Source organism: Perognathus longimembris, chromosome 7, assembly GCF_023159225.1.
Source record: "Perognathus longimembris pacificus isolate PPM17 chromosome 7, ASM2315922v1, whole genome shotgun sequence".
NCBI lineage: Eukaryota > Metazoa > Chordata > Mammalia > Rodentia > Heteromyidae > Perognathus > Perognathus longimembris.
In genome coordinates, this window is record NC_063167.1 from 12,107,688 (window position 1) to 12,125,210 (window position 17,523).

Sequence of the window (17,523 nt, forward strand, 5' to 3'; positions counted from 1 at the left end):
ATGGCCGGAAAACAGGGCCGGCCTCAGAGAAACTTCTTTGCCATCTTCTCTCTTTACCTTAAAAAAAATTTTTTTTTCACGAGAATTTTATACCTACGGGGCCATCTCTGTGTGTCTTGTTTTGCAGTACATAAAAATAAGCCTTGAAATGACTCACCAACGGGTGAAATTCACACCCCAGGGACAAGTACTGTCTTTAGCAAGTGGCTGGGGTGGGGTGGGAAGCTCAGGGCTTCTGGGTGAGGAAGCAGCCAGGCATGTCTTACCTCCTCTGGGATTCGGAGATCCCACGGGGGTCAAGGGAAGAATAGACTTGGTACTTTATTGCACATTCATCCTGAATACCTAAGCCTATGGTGTCATACTGGATCACCAAGTTCCCGGAGCAGCAGGGCTCTGTGTATAGATTCCCTTCGCAGGTATTGAGTTCTGGGACTTGGACCTGGAGGAGACAACCTTGAACTAGCCCCCTGTAGTTACAGCATCTGATGGAACCCAGACAAGGAACCAGGCAATTCAAACCCTTAGATGTTGTGAGGAGCCAGGAATGGGCGAGGGAAGGGATAATGAGAGGGGGGTGACATAAAACCCAGGCCTGAGATAGAGGTGGCGGTGGAATTAAGCATCACTTTCCAACAAAGGAAATGACCGAGCCAAAGCCTGAATGCACGCGGGGTGATGGTTGAAGGGACAGACAGACAGACAAGAGACTGAGAAGTTGAGAGTCCGGGATAAACAAGGCTAGGTAGTGCAGGTTTTTATAAATCCTATTATCACCTTCTCAACTTACTCTAATGGAAGATTGAAGCCCCAGAACCAAGCCTTCAGAAAACGTGTGACCGGTGCCTTAGGGTACCACCTCTGGGTGCAAGAGGATAGGTTGAATGGAGGGATGGAGAGGAAGAAGGGGCAGGGTCTGCATGAGGAGGCTGGCAGCGGACTGTGGAGCCATTTGGAAAGTAGACGTGCAGGGAGGGAGAAGATGAGCAAGGCCAGGCTGCTGGACAGTCCCATAGGCCCAGCTGGTCCTACCCAGGATGAGAAGCAGGTTGGGAGCAAAGATATGTGGTTGGATTTACTGAGGGTTCGACTGTGAGTCTGAACTTCGGCATGGGCCTGGAGATCCAGACGCCGACACATTTGAGATACACTGAGCAGGCTCCCGTTCCTCCTCACAGGTGTCACTGCAGCTGGCCTCTGGCGCTTTCCCGCTCAACCAAGCCTTCTGTGAGGCCATTCATATCCCCATGGAGAAGCTCAAGTGGACCTCCCCCTTCACCTACCACCGCATGTCCCTCACGACACGCCACTCCGACGCTAAGAACCCCAGCCCGCAGCTGTGCATCCTCCCCTCGCCCCGCCACAGTGACAGCGGCTCCCAGGAGCCTTCGGCTGACAGCAAGCCAGGCTTGGAGCCCAGGTCACTGGTGGAGCACACCGGCAAGATGTGGGCCACCGTGGTGGCGCTGGCCTGGCTGGAGCACAGCTCGGCCTCCTACTTCATTGAATGGGAGCTGGTGGCAGCCAAAGCCAACTCGTGGCTGGAGCAGCAGGAGGTGCCCGAGGGCCGCACGCGGGGCACGCTCAAGGCCGCCGCCCGCCAGCTGTTTGTGCTCCTGAGACACTGGGACGAGACCTTGGAGTTCAACATGCTCTGCTATAACCCCAATTATGTGTAGGAGGGGAGGGGAGGGAGGGGCACAGGAACGGGGCCATTTGGTCCTGGAGGGGGCAGGGAACTTTTTGAAGCTGTAGCCAATATAATGGTTGCTAGAAAGAGCCCTGGACTGACCCTTGGGAGGCCTGAGTTGAACCCCAATTTTGCTATCATGTAGCTCTACAACTTGAGGTCAGTTCCGGCCCCTGTCTGGACCTCAGTTTCCTCATCTATAAAGTAAGAGGGTGAGATGAGAGAGTTGGACTCAATCTCGCAGTGGTTCCTATGATCCTTTCTGTCCAGACTTTCAGGAGATCCTGAGGCTTCCTGTGACTGGGGTGACCAGAGAAAAATGCTCAAGCCTGAGTTCTCTCTGATGAAGACTGCGGCCCTAGAATAGAGATAGTAAGGTGCTCCTCGAATAGATGAGGGGTACATGAGAAATCCCGGGGCACATAAGCAGAGTTACACACCAGCCCTGGGTACCTAGGAAGTTCCTCTTTGCATGGTGGGGTGGGCTCTTATCTCCAGGGTGACAGTCCAGGACCTCACCCCCAAAATCCCTCCACCAAGTCAGCTGGAGGCCCGTCTTTCCCAACTCATTACCAAAGAGTCACTTGAGGATCTTTTCTTTGGGCAAGGAAACTTCCTTAAGTCCATTTTTAGTACTGGTTTGCAGAGTATCCGGGACTTGCCATTTAAGAAGAGGTGGGCAGAGCCAAAGGAGACAGATGCCCTGGGAGCTTGAAGTGTTAGCACGAAGCTGTACCCTGTGCAGCAATCATCCCAAAAACAGTGAGCTCGCAGGGGCAACCATGCGGGCCTGAAATAATTGACACAAAGCCAACTCCACCCATGTGGGCTGAGGGGCTAGAGAGGTGCCACCACACGCACTGCATTCTGGGATAGTGGAATCTGTCTAACCACACTAAGCTGTAGGGAAGACAGCACTTCTTTGCAACAGAAAACCATGCTTGACTGCGGTGGATTGAGGAATGGCAGGGTTTGCTAGGAAGCAATCAGGAGATTGAGATCTTAGGATCACAGCCAGGCAGGGAAGTCTCTTGAGATTCTTACCTCTGAGTAGCCACCATAAAGCCAGATGTGGAGTTGTAGTTCAATTGGTGGAGCACCAGCCTTGAACAGAAAATGCTAAGGGATAATACTCTAGGCCCTGAGGTCAATCCCCAGTACCAACACAGAAAGAAAAGGAGAAAAAAAAGTAGAGAGGGAGGGAGGGAAAGAGAGAGGGAAGTAAGAAAGGAGGGAAGAAGGAAAGGAGAGAGGGAGGGAGGGAGGGAGGGAGGGAAGGAAGGAAGGAAGGAAGGAAGGAAGGAAGGAAGGAAGGAAGGAAGGAAGGAAGGAAGGAAGGAATCCTGAAACATTAAAGCTGGGATTCTGAGGGTTCCCCAACTCCAATTCCATCTCATGATACCCAGGAATTGATGGACCCCAGTCTCTGATTCCCTCATGGTTTATGTAAAACTGCTCAATCACCACCGCCCCTCAGCCTCCCTCTGCAATCAGCCTGGACCTCACAAGCTTGGAACCCCAAGGCTGTACACCCCATAATGTACCTCTTTACAAAGACTTAGCCTTGTCATCAAATTTCTATCCCAAGAATTTCTCCCTAAAGCCCCACAAACATCTCTCTCCTGGAGATTTGATTGACCCAACCAGTGGAGTCTTGAGGAATCATAAGAAGAATCAAGGAATCTCCAGTAGGCAGCAGGGGCCAGAAGGTGGGGAGGAAGAGGCGCTCCCAAGGTCAGCCTGTGATGGGAAGGAAAAAAAGGATCCCCACAGGATGTGGGTGCCCTGATCCCAACCCAGCCCTCATGCCTGGTCCTGCCCCTACCTTTGCCCACCTACCATCCCCAAGGGGGATTTGCCCACCCAAGCAGCCCTTTCATGTATTTGGATAAGGTCCCTTTGCTGCTCCATAGCTGGCTATGCTTCTGACTCTGTGAGGAGGAGCCCATCCTAGCAGCTAGGGACCCTGCGCCATCATGACCACGGGTAGTTGGCTCCATGTCAGTGCCACTGACAGGGACAAGTGTTTTGGGTGAACTATCTGGCCCCCAATGAGGTATGAGGAGATGCTTGTCATTTCCCTGTACGCGCCCTCAAAAAACAAAACAAAAACCATCTTAAGTTAGCAGCCCTAGCAAGGATGACAGCTGGCATCTCCTCATGGCCAGTCACTAATGGGAAATTGTCAAGCTCAAGGCCCAAACACTTGGACTGAGGCTTCAGCTGTGATACTTGTTTGGGAAGTGGGTTCCCCCTCTCTGGATGTTCAGGGCTTGGGTGTCCTCCGCATGCTCTGATAGTCCTACATTCTCTGCCTCCAAGATGCTTCCCACTTGGTGAACTTGGATTTTCCCTGTCGGCCATGAGACCTTGGCTGGCTCAGGTGCACACTGGGCTCTTTGTCAGGTGGGAACCTGGGACTCCAGGTGTCTTGGAGTGGACACTGACCAGAACTGGAGGGCCCCTGTGCTATGGGGAATGCCCCCCAAATTGTCTTCCAGCAAACTGCTCAAACCCAGCCCGTACTGGCTCTAGCCACCTGCGTCCTCCCCCCCCCCCCCAGGCCAACATAGTCACAGGACAAAACCCCCTTGGTCTTACACAACTCCAGGGCTGCAGAGGAGACATCCAGACTGGAGATACTTGTGAAAGAACTCCCATGGTATTGAGATGATTTCCAGGCCTCCAGAACTTTCGGCAAAGGTGGCCAAGCACAGGAGGAGGGACTGACCAATTTTAAGAAACAGGAGCCTGGGGTAATGACCTCCATCAAAGTGTTTGCCCTTAGTCTAGGTGAATTTGGATTGAGCTGCTTTCCTTTGTCAAGCCAGCCCTGGCCTTCCTGGCACCCTGTACTGCCTACAGAAATGCCCATTGGCACTGCCTGGCCAAACCCCCATGCTGCCTTCAGGGGCAGAAACACCAAACTAGGCATTAGGGAGCCTCTACACTGGCTGTCCCCACCACTAGAGTGCTGAACGACTCTTGGGCAAAACATTAGCTTCCTCTAAGAAGCAATGTTGAGCTGACAGGGAATCAGCATTTCCAACCTTGTGGCTCAAGTGAGGCAAATAGACCACCCATGAGAAAGTGCTCTGTGGATGAAGATGTAGGGGGTAACCCCAAAACAGACTTCTGTGGGCTCCCAATCTTAGTATGAGTGAAAGTTGACCACTTTCACCAACGTGCCACTCTATCCAGGCTAATAAGCTGGAAAATGCTGGTTTCACATTTCCCTACGGGTTTGCTGGGCCTTGACATCCCGAAAGCTTTATGGAGCAATTATCCTATGCCAAGTGTAGGAGGCACCATTGGGGACAGGGAGTGCTGTCCCTGCCATTTTGGAGCTCGGCAAGAACTTGAAGTCTCTTCAGAGAGCCATTTTGTCAATCCGTGATATTCAAGTGATTTGCCTTGGCCAACCACCCTCCCATCCTAGCAGCTAGGATGATCTGCTAGTGATCTGCCAGGTGTGGGCAGAACCTCAGACTAGCACCATTGAAAAATCTGGGCCCTGTGCTTTCAGTCCTCATGATGGTTTGTATGCAGCTGACCGCAGTGGCATATTACATTGGGCAGCTATTGGAGAGCTCTGGCTGAGTCCAGGTGGGCTAAGGGACTCCTGCCGCAGGGTGCCCCAAGGGTGGTCTGCCCTTCTCCAGGAGACACACATCCCTGTCTCTGAGGCCCCTTGGCTGCCAAGATCCACTCCAGACCCTAAGGAAGCTGGGCCATGCACACAGGTGAACTTGTAAACAAGCACCCCGAGGTTCCAGCCTTCCCTTGCATTTCTCAGCCTTGTCCCCTACCTGCGGGCAAATTGGTGATGTCCACTGGTCTCCCTGATCTCAGCTGGCCCTGGCTGTGGCAATGAAGGGGGTAGATCGGCTCATGGTGGTTTCCACCTGCTCTTCCAATGTATTTTTTAAAAGGGTTCCATCTCCTCCATTCTAGCTGGTTTGCCTGTCCATAAAGATTTCTAGAAGTTCCCCCCTAAAGCCTGTTTATGCTCCGCTGACCCCTTTATTTAAGGGCCAAGCTTCCTCCTCTGTTGTCCTGTCTTTTTCAGAAGAGATTCCCAAGGGAAGGGAGAAAAGAGGGAGCCTCCTTTATTGGGGTGCAGTGTGTCTCCTCCTCTATGATTGGCTACCCTATTCACCTGCCTGGCCATAAATGACCTCCCCAGCACTTGACAGTTGGGGCTCAACAAGATGCCTCTCACATAATTGCAAATCTGAGTGACATAACCCCCCCCCAAAAAAAACAACCCACAAATGCCTTCTACATCCTTCGTGTCCTGGGGAGGGAAAAGAAGGTCTCGCCATGCAGGAGTGGGGTCTGTTCATTGCTTTAGTGCTTGGAAGAAGTCGTCTTTTTTATTATTATTCTTAGCAGGGACTCAAGAAGTCAACAACCAAAATCATGGGCGCCTCCCCCGGCTGTAATATAGCACATTCCACAATGCCAGTGTAAAAATAACCAGGGCAGGGGCGTGTGTGGCATTTTGCAGCTGGGTAATCCACAGAGATGCAAGTTCCAGGGTCAGGAGCTTAGCAGCAGCAAGGACCAAGCCTCCAGCCCCCATTACGGGGTACCCTACCCCCACAACCCACCCCTGCCTCTAAGCCCATTGATCAGCCTCTCAATAGCACTGCCTCCCAGGCGGCCTGACCAGGCAGGGACAGATTTTACCTGCTTGGGCTGCAGATCTGGGCTCAGTACCAGCTGTCTTGAGCTTGCATTCGCTTCCAAAGTAAAGTCTCAACACACTGACCATAGAGACATGTGGTGGGAATTCCTATTGGCCCTGGTGACTTTGGCTCAAGTGGCACAGCCGGTGAGAGCCTCAAGTGCCTGTAACACGTTACCCCATCCTTTCACCTGCTTGCCCCTGCCCCATGATGCCTGGGACACTGCCTTGCTCCCAGATTCTCTACCACCTTCTTGCCTGCTAACCAATTATGTCAATATTGCAGTGCTGGATGGCAGGCAGTTGATGGCCACCAGTACTTAGTGATCTGGCGCTGGGTCTGTGTGTGTCTGTCTGTCATCAAGGAATGGCTCTCTGTACATACATGGCAGCCATTATGCACCCACAGGCGTTAGCTCCTAAAAACTGTCCGCGCAGCAAACTTACCCTCTGTCTGTTCTTGGGTTCCCAGAGCCCGTTGCACTTGGCTTTCAAACTAGTGCTTCCAGGACCCATGTGGCTAGCTAAAGGAGTAAGCCATGTTTGACTTGAGTTCCCCCTCAAGTAACTAACTGGCTGGGTTTGTCCAGGACTAAAGGAGGTTGCCAAGGTATAGGGCTTTCTTTCACTAGGACGGCAACCGTCCTAGTGAAACCCAGACAAGCGGGTCACAGTCTGTTCCTCTGAAGCACAGCCTGAGAGAAGAGCTCAGTACAGATGGCTTATCTGGAGGAGCTCAGGAAACACAGCAGCGGAAAGCACGGAAGTGGAAACAGAGCTCAGAGGAATGTTACTAAAAAGGTCACTGCCAAGCTCACACCTGCCATCCTAGCTACTCAGGAGGCTGAGATCTGAGGATCGTGGTTCAAAGCCAGCCCAGGCAGGAAAGTCTGTGAGACTCTTACCTCCACTAAACTACCAAAAAAAAAAAAAATAAGCCAGGTGTGGCATTGTGGATCAAGTGGTATTACACTAGCCTTGAGCGAAAGCAGCTCAGGCCCTGAGCTCAAGCCCCAGGACCAGCACACAAAAATAAATCAAGTTACAATTTTAAAAATCACCTTTATGAGCAAGGACCTTTATCACACTGAGCTCTGCTTAGTCCCTACCCAGGGGCCACTCATGCACACCCATTGATTGGCACTTCTGGCCTGGCTCAGGTGCATTGTCTACAGCAGGAGAGAGCCACTGGACAAACAAATGCAGGTGCGGGCCCAGGTAAAGGGGGACATGATGCCACATGTAGTTCTCATTTTCCCTACACCTCCTCACACACATCACTGAGATGTGCATAGCCTCTTTGCAAATCTAAAGTTCACAGCTGTTCTCTGACCAAGGGACCAGGACTTATCATTACTGAACTAGAGACAGTCTATAGCAAAGGTTGTATATATATATTTTTTTTAATTTAGCTTGAAGTTAGGAAGCCATACTGTGGATCTGACATTTCTAAGTTGAAAAGAAATAAAATGCTGGAGGGCGTCAGGACACCCACACTGCACTGAAATCAGCTAAGCAGGGCAAGACACCAGCCATGCGGGCTGCCCTCTCTCTCCTGAACTCCCACCCTCGTTTCATGTTTTTCTCAGATGCAACTTGTGATCACAGAATATATTTGCTCACTCTGGGGCACTGGTGGCTCATGCCTGTAATCCTAGCTATTCAGGAGGCTGAGATCTGAGAATCAAGACTCAAAGCCTGGCCAGGCAACAAATCTGTCACACTTACTTCCAATTAGCCAGCAGAATGCCAGAAGTGGAGCTGTGGCTCAAGTGGCCAGCCTTGAGCAAAAAAGCCAAGCAGGGCACATACCCTGAGTTCAAACCACAGTATCAACAGTTGTACACACACACACACACACACACACACACACGCACACACACACACACCTAAAGAATCTATCTATTCCCATGTTTTATTAGAACCCACACAGCACAGATTGGCTCCAAAATCAAATAGAAGGCTCATTTGGAAGTCTTGTCCCAACTTCTCCCAAACCAATCACCTTTTCAGATTTCAGAGAGAATGGCTCACTAAAACAGAAATTTCCAATAGGCCAAAACATTTCTGTGATGGGCTTACGGCCACTAACCAGGCCATTGGCGGTGCCATAGGCTGAGACTGCATGTTAATGGAAACCCTGCCACCAGCCGGGCCTCTGGTGGTTTCCTGCAGGGCAATGACTTCAGGATGATAGACAAACTCTTCCACTGCCCACCTCTCCTCTCCAGGCAGGGGAACCCGAAGTCCCCTGGGGATCCACTGATGCATACGAGCCCAACTCTGCCTCTACCTGTGAGAGAAGCCATCAGGTTTTGTTCTGGTGTCCTATCATGCCTCCTAAAAAGGCATAGGGAGGTGTGTGTGTGTGTGTGTGTGTGTGTGTGTGTGTGTGTGTGTGTGTGTGTGTGTGTGTACATATGCATTTCTAGCACACATTGGGAAGGATACACTGGACATCAGTGGCTCTCTCTCTCTCTCGCTCGCTCTCTCTCTCTCCACAAAGTCTGTAGTAGGGGGTGCAGGGGGAGGGGGGAAGGAAGTGAGGCTGAGGTTTCTAGGCCACCTTGGGTGCCTACTACTATGTACCCAGTCCCTACACGTCCCTGCTACTTCTGCCCACACCACCCCCTCTGTAAGCCTGAACTCCCCTGGACTCAGTTCACCTTCACCCTGGCCTGTAATGGGGAGGAAATGCCGAGAAGAGCCCAGCCAGCTCTGCCAAGCTGTGCCAAGCTGTGCCAAGCTCTATCGTTCTGCCCCAGCTTTCCTCATTACCTCTGAGCATCATCCAGAATCTTGTGCTCATGAACCCCTCCCGGGATCATCCAAGCTGTCCACGGCCAAAGTTCCAGAGCTGGCACCTTGGAGGAAGACAGACCCTTGCATGCCCTTTGTGACACTGAGACGTGAGTCACCTGGGTGGCACCTGCAGGGCGGGTTCCTTTCCTGGTCTTGGGAAAGGGCTCCAGCCCCCCCCCGCCCCACCCCCAGGATGGAATGGCACCTATTCTCAGCTCCTGAGGCACCCCCACACACACACCCTCCGCTGGCTGTAGCAAGTCATTTATGATGGCTTTCTCTGTCATCCTAAGGGTGGCGCCCTGACCCAGCCCCTGTCTGTCTGCCTTGGAGGAAAGCAGGGACGGGTTACGGGCATTGCACTCAGAGCCCTCCGTGCGCTCCAGTGCTCCAGCAGAGGGCGCTGTGGGTGTGCACTGTCTCCCAGGCCCAGGACAACACACGCCAGGCCCATGGGGAACCAAGGAGGCCAGATGAAGACAGCCTTCCCAAGCTAGTCCTACCCCCTGCCAATAGCCTTCCTTCTCTACTAAAAACAGGTGCTTCGTGCTGGCGCAGAAACGCACCGAAAGGCAGTGCTGGCCAGATACCTGTGACAAGGGAAGGAGAAGGTGATGAGTCACCTGGTCCTTTCCTGTTTGGCTCTCTCCTCCTTCTCTCTGTCACATTCACAACACCTCCCTCCTCTGTCCCCTTTCCCCACCCCACGAACCTCACACACAAAGCCTGCTCCTTCCAGGCAGCCTTCCCAGACTGTTCAGTATATGGTATATATTATTCATGTGTGCATGGGGCTTCTGTCTTTCCCAATTCTATTAGGACAGATGCTGCACAGCTGCCCCCTTACACTAGGCTTGGATCTCAATAGGCAGAGAATTAAACTCCTCCGTCAGACTGGGGGATTTCCAAATAGGGCTCTGTCTCCTCCATCTGGCCTCGCACTCTTCAAGGCACTGTCCATGGTGGTCAGCTTGGGGGACCATCGTTCTACTACTTCCCCAAGGGTGGGTCTGAGCTTTGTGTATTGGCTGAGTATGGGGGTTTGGTCAGGCACCTTTCGGGAGAATAGAAAGGGGGCCAGCCACGTGCCGATAGCTCATGCTTGTAATCCTAGCCACTCAGGAGGCCGAGATCTGAGGATTACTGACTATTCCAAGCCAGCCCAGGCAGAAAAGTTCGTGAAACTCATCTCCAATGAACTACCAGAAAACTGGAAGTGATGTTGTAGATCAAAGTGGTAGAGCTCTAGCCTAGGGTGAAAAGGCTCAGGGACAGCACCCAGGGCCCTGAGTTCAAGCCTCGAGATGGAGGAGGAGGAGGAGGAGGAGGAGGAGGAGGAGGAGGGAAGGAGGAAAGAAGAGAAAAGGAGAAGAAAGGGGTCAGATGAGACTGTAAGGGAGTGAAGACCCCAACTCCCTTCTCTGCACCCTACTTCTGCAAGTCCCCCTTTATTCTCACTCTTACACCTCTGCCTTCATCGCTGCCCATTTGAATTATTTTCTATAACCTCCGCCCTCATATTCTGCCCTCAAGTTACCCCTTCACCTCTAACCTCCACAGTGCATTGAGGAAACCACTCTAAAATACCCTCCCGAGCCCCCCGTAGAGCTCTAGACTTTAGAGCCAGGCACTGGTGGCTCACGCCTATAATCCTAACTACTTAGGAGGCTGACATCTGAGGATCATGGTTCGAAGCCAGCACGGGCAGGAAAGTCTGCAAGGCTGGGACTCTTATCTCTAACTAGCCACCGAAAGCCAGGAATAGTGTTGTGGCTCAAGTGGTACAGTGCCAGGCTTGAGTGAAAAAGCTAAGGGACACTGCAGGCCCTGAGTTCAAGCCCAGAACCAGCACCCCCCCCCCAGCTCTGCCTCTCCCTCAGAAAGGCAGCTGGGGGGCTCAGGGCACTGGAGGTGAAGTGGTGTCTTGGCCCTGCTGGTCCCACACTGCTCCACAAGGCTCACCTCACTCCCACTGCAGCCTCCACACAGAGAAAGCAGCAGGTGAACCCCAGCCTGGGGAGCTCAGGTCCCCACTGAACTAGAAACAGGGTGACGGAAAGGCTGAGCCCACCGAGACCAACCTGGCCAGCCTCCTACTTTGTAGTACCAAGCAGGCACCTCAGGTTTAAGTGCTGTTCCCACACTCAGCAAGTCCCACCCCTTCTCCAGACCTAGATGTCCCCATTCATCAAAAGAGGGAGGTGGGTTGAAAACCTGCCAAGGTTCCTTCCAACCGGAGCTAGTGAGTTCAACATCCAGAGCCCAGAACATCCAAAGGTGGAAGGGTAGAGCGTGGCCCCATCCGACCTCACCCTTCTGAGCCAAGTTGCCTCTCCTACAGACAGGATTCTTCCTTGGACCAAAGCCTCCAGCTTTCAGGAGTCCTAGTGCAGCCTGGATAGACACACAGCTGGTCCAAGCATGGAGAGATGAGCTCTGGGAACACAGGGCCTGGGCTATGCCGACCCAATAGCCACCCCTGATCCCCAGCAAACCATCTGGATTTCATTCCAGAAAGCTTTACAGCCACCAGGAGGCCAAGGTCCCAACAGGCTCAGCATCCATCAGAGGTTTGGCCCTGGGAGGTGGAAAATGCAGGAGCTTCTGGTCCAGCCCACCAGCCGGCATCTGCCTCTCTCTGGCTGGGTAAGTCACTTCAAGGCACAGTGACTTAGTTTACCCAACCAAAAAACAAATGGCCACACCTTTCTCATCAGTGCTTGGCCTGGGCAGTTCCTCAGAGGTCCCAGGAGACCATGCACAGACATGACTGAGTCAGTCTTTGCCAAGTCCAGTGGGGTGGGGCACAATGCCCTGGGTTGTTGTTTTTTTAATGTATAAGCTTTCATTTCCAGCCCAGAGAGGGTACTTTCAGAGTGAGTGGTAAAGCCTGGAAGTTGGGAGACATCGTAAGTGCATGAAATCAAATAAGTACCCCAAAGTTGGAAGGGTTCTCCCCCCTCTTCCAATCAAGACTACCATCTCCAAGGGGTTGTAGCAATGAAGGGATGGGGGCCCAGGCAAGGGGGAAGGAGGCCTCCCCACCAGGAGGGGGCAGAAGTCAGTCCAGGCAGGCTGCCCTGGGGTGGGTGGCCCACCATTGCCTCTGTCTCTTCTGTTTCTTCTCTCTGAGGTGATCTGCTAAGGGTCTCTCGGTCTGTCTTCTCTGCATCCCTTCCCCTTGTCTCAGAGCTCTCCCTAACTCTGCAGTAACAGACTCAGTAAAGCCATGGCTCTCCCCAACCCCAAATCCCGTTGTTCACCCACAGAGGCCAAGTGAAATCAACTGTAGCCAGTGGGGCAGGGAGAGGCCACCTCCAGCTGGGCAGGGGGATGTAGGGAGGCTGGCCCTTGCTCTGTCTGCCCAGGATCACAGGAGCCCCAACTGTCCAAGCCTCACTCCTGCTGGCCTTGAGCTCAGACCTGAATCCATTCTGGACTCCATGTGGGCTCCTGCACCACCCCTGATCCCCAAGTCCCTGACCCACTGCAAGCAAGACCCAACCTGGGCTCCTGCACCATCCTTTAGTCCCCTATTCAGTGTAAGTCCGCCATCAGGGCCCACTCCTGGGTCATTGCTTGAGCCCTAAATGCCCTACCTAGGGCAAGACCCCACCCTGGGCTTCATACTTGATACCCGCCAACACTGCACACCTCACAACAGCTCCCCCCTCCCCCCATTCTCTCAACACCGGGCACAAGCGCAGTCTCCGCTCTCCTCCTCCGAGCAGCGCTGCTTCCTCCACCACAAAGACGTCGCCTGGGGAACCTGGAGGGGGCACATTAAAAGCAATTAGCCAATGCGCAGTTGGCAATGATACCTTAATAAATAATCGTCTGAACGGCATGTAAATAAATATTAGAACGCATTATGCGGGCAGGAGGCACGGCACGGGCCCGTGGGCTGGTGGCAACGCCTCTGCTGCCAGATTGGCACCTGCCAGGCTGGCAGAGATTACCGTACCCCTGGAGGTCTGAGACCTGCTGCTGGGTGAGAGGGGAGGGAGAGGGAGCGAGAGAGCGACTGAGAGAGAAGGGCAGAGGAAATGAAAGCCATGGGAGGAATTAGTAGGACTAAGGAAGCAGGATGGTGGGAGCAGCGGCCTCCGTGTCACCTCTTCAGGCTCCCTGCATCCCCTCCTTCCTCCCTGACTTCTCAGCCTCCCCCTCTGGGGCCACCCCAACAACCTAGTCTACACACTGGAGGGGCCCAGAGCTCAGACCTTCAGCCTCTTGGCTTCTATCCTCTCCTCCTGGCAGGTGAGCACATGGGGATAATGATCTTCAAATGCCATCCTATGGGGAGCGGTCACTTGAACCCCTCCAGCCACACCTGTGTCCTCCGACTGACAGATGAGCCAACCCCCCTCCCTTGGCTCCCTAAGAGCTTCACAGGCACAGCGCCGCCCCCCACCTGCCTCAGCCCCAGACGGAACCAGTGCAGTCAACGACAGCTCTCTCTCGCGCTAGTCCTCCCTCATGCCTCTGTCTAGTTCATCAGAGAGGCCTACCACCTCTACCGTGAAGGTGTTTCTAGAATCCTCCCTGCTCGATGGTACCTCATTAACCAATCCCCTGACCTCCCCTCTCTTGTTGTAACCTCCCCTCCTCCTTGGGTTCCTGGCTCCCACCTTGACCTCCAGGTCTGTGTAGACAGAATGGGGTTAAAAAGATGTAACTGGGACGGGGGTACAACTCTATTCAGAGGAAAAGCCACAGTCCCTAAAACGGCCACCGGGCCCTCGCAATCCACTCTCCACTTCCTTCCAGCACAACCTCATTCCCTCTCCAAGACACCCCAGGCTCCTCCCTGTTCTCAATCATGCCATCTGTTCCCTCTTTCTGGAACATTCCCCAGATGGCATCGGAGTGTAGCCTGGCATCTCCATTATTGTTCAAAAGTCCCCTTCTGCAAGAGGCTTGTCATGGCTGTCCTATGCACGTTCTTCTTTCTTCATCTAAAAAAGAAAAAGGGAACAATCCTATCTTCATCACCCCTCTTCTGTTCCCCCATCCCTAGCCCCCTTCCAGCACCCCACACCACTTGCTTTCTATTTGTTCATTTTCTCTCCCAGCAAAAAGGGAAGCTTAAGAAAGCAAGACGCTCCCTGCTTTTGCATTGTATCCCCAGTACCTAGAACCGTCCTGGAAACATAAAAACACTCAACAAAGACTCAAAGGAAATAGACAGGGCAATGATCAGGGGGTTGGAGGGAAAGAAGGCAAAGGCAGGGCCCTGGTAGCTCACACCTGTAATCCTAGATACTCAGGGGGATGAGAGCTGAGAAGCAAGGTTTCAAGCCAGCTCCAGCAGGAAAGTCTATAAATTCTTATCTCCAACTAACCACCAAAAAGCCAAAAGGGGAGGTAAAATGGCTCATGTGTTAGAGTGCTAGCCTTCAGTGAAAAAGCTATGGGCTAGAACCCAAGCCTAAAGATCAGTAGACATGTACATGCACACACGTGCAGATGCTCTCTCTCTCTGTCTCTCTCTCTCTCTCTCTCTCACACACACACACACACACACACTTAAATTAAGGAAGAGGGCAAAGGGGAAAAGGAAGAGCCCCAGGGGAGTGGGCACAAAGTCCCAGTGCCTCAGGCAAGCATAGAAGATGAGGGGGGCCTGGAAGAATGCTAGTTGGTTGGAGCTTGGGGTGGCCCTGGGGCTGGCGTGGAAAAGTCACTTCTTTGTCAGTCTGGGCCCAGGCTGAAAGAGGCCAGACTGCAGATCTGAGATGCATCAGCCCCCTCCAGAAGCATGCTCCCACCTCTGGGGCAGGGAAGTCCAGCTCCACTTCAAACCGCGGCCGGGAGTTGGACCCCAGTGCTGCAGGCAACACCGCCTGGGTAAGGCCCTGGGAACAGCCACAGTAATTACTGGTTGTGTGCAATTAGGGGATAATTATGCTTAATAAGTCCAAAAGTAATTACCATGCAGGCTGCTTGCTGCTTTAGAAAACAGAGGCCCCCAGTGAGCTGGAGGCAGGGAGCCAAGGGGGGGAATGGGCATTGTGGACATTGGGGTACAGTGGGTAGACGGGCTCGTTCTTCAAGCAGAAGCCTGTATCCTCCAGTGACACCCCACCAGGAGTTTGCTTGCCTTCAGTGGCAAGAAGCTGACTTCCCTACATGCTCAGCAGTTTTGCATAGGAAGAATCATCATACCAAAAGGTCACCATGAGAGAAGAAATCAACACATCCCGGGAATTGCCCCGACCACCTCAATAACCATGATATCACTTTGGATTTCCTCATGTGTTACCCAACCAGGTGATGGAGAAATCAAGGCTCTATAAGCCAAGCTCATGAAAGTGATGGAAAACAGAGTCAAAACTCCCACTGGCCAGGCACCGGTGGCTCACGCCTGTCATCCCAGCTACTTAGGAGGCTGAGATCTGAGGATCATAGTTCAAAAGCAGCCCTGGGGGAGCAAAGTCCATGAGACTCTTATCTCCAGTTAACCCCCAAAAAGCTGGAAGTAGAGTAGTGACTCAAGTAGTAGAGTGCTAGCCTTGAGCGGAAAAGCTAAGGAAGAGTATGCAGGTGCTGAGTTTAAGCCCCAGTACTCACACACACACGGGGCAGGGGGGAGGGGGAAGAAAGGGAGGGAGGGAAGGAGAGCTCCCATTGTATGTGTCAGATGCTGATTTCTTGGTCCCTCACATCTAGACACTGTCCTGTGACACCTTGAATCGTGTCTTCTTTATTCTACACAGAAGCCCATGGCTGGACTCGCTGCCCATGTCCAGGAAACCCCATGGTGCAACTCAAATAACACTTTGATTCTGCAGTCAGCTCACCTTGTGGTCTTGAGCCAAGCCACTGGCCAGGGACCCCCAAATTCAGAGACCATCTCCAACCCTAGGAGTTTCCCTTCCCCCTCATGTGGCTGCCTGTGACACCTGGCACCCGGGGAAGGTGGCATAAAAGATCAGTGCCCAACACACCAATCTGCTTGTCCAGTTCTGCTTTTCCCTGACCTCACACATCTGCCTTCAACCCAGATAGCTGCAGAGCTCCAAAAACCTCATATGGAAAGTCACTTGTATGAATTCACAGTCAGCCATCTTACATTTCAGTGCATACGTTTATATACTAGGCAACCGAGGCCCAGAAACAATTGTCCAGGCTCATGTGGTTAGCAAAAGACAGAGTCAGGATTTGCTAGGGATGGGACCCAGGGCCAGGTGCATGCTAGGCAAGCACTCTACCATTTGAGCTGTGCTCCCAGCTCCACAAAGATAGCATTTGAACCAGGTCTGTCTCCCAAAGCTGTGCTTGTAATTACTCACTCTATACTTCCTCAGGGTCCCAGAGCTACCTGCTCAGGCATCAGATAAAAAGAGGATGCAAAGGAAGAACCCACCCTTTCCCACAGCATTAGAGCCCAAGCAGGGGGGAGTCCTCTGACCCCATCTGAAAGGAAGAGTCTACAAAAGAAAATACCATAATAGAGTCTTCTCAGCCAGCCCCAGATCCCTAAGTGTGGGGACAGGGAACACAGGAACATAACCAAGAACATTCCAGCCCCTTAAGCAGCAGTCCTGCAGAGAAAGGGCAGGAATGGAGGGAGACTAACCTGGCTTAGCTCCTGTGGACTTAGAGGATCACAGAGAGTCAGAAACTTTATAATGTCGGGGGGGCGGGGATTGTTACTGCTATAAAAGAACTACCCTAGATGCTGTGGCTCATGTCTGTCATCCTGGCTACTCAGGAGACTGAGATCTGAGGATCACAGTTCGAAGCCAGCCTAAACTGGAAAGTCTATGAGACTATTATCTCCATTAACCGCCAAAAAGCTAGAAGTAGATGTATGGCTCAAAGTGATTGAGAGCCAGCCTTGAGGGGTTAAAAAAAAAGCTTAGGAACAGTGCCTGAGCCTTGAGTTCAAGCCCCAGTACTGACACAATAAATAAATCAATACATAAACAAGCAATAGCCTGCAAAAATCTCCCATTAGTATGAAACATATAACATATATCATAGGGGTTGCTTATTTCTCTCTGTGAGAATATCACATGTTTATGTTCTTTTTGGGAAAAAAATATCACTGACAAATAGTGACCCAGGCTGAATAGAGGCAGGCTAGGGTTGAAATACACACACACTCCCCAAGATAGTATAGCTTCCTTAACCAAAAAGGATTTTAACCATCTGGAAAGGAGGCACTGCCCCATCAGGTGAGGTGCGAAGGCCTGGGAGTCACAGTATTAAGCTCTCTCTCTCTCTCTCTCTCTCTCTCTCTCTCTCTCTCTCTCTGAACTGCACAGGGGACGCGCAGTGTTTCAGCACCAAGGACAGGGGCAAGGGCCTTCCATTTCTCAAAAGCACTTAGTCC

At 52.4% G+C, this 17,523-nt stretch overlaps 1 protein-coding gene across 1 annotated transcript in view; it reads left to right on the forward strand.

Moving 5' to 3' along the window:
* The window catches only part of Vwa5b1 (von Willebrand factor A domain containing 5B1), a 52,606-nt gene extending 50,927 nt beyond the window's left edge, over window positions 1-1,679 (forward strand). Inside the window, exon 22 of the mRNA XM_048350385.1 lies at window positions 1,179-1,679. Coding sequence (XP_048206342.1) covers window positions 1,179-1,679 — 501 coding nt within the window. The remainder of the gene's footprint in view (window positions 1-1,178) is intronic.
* Window positions 1,680-17,523: the final 15,844 nt, after the last annotated feature.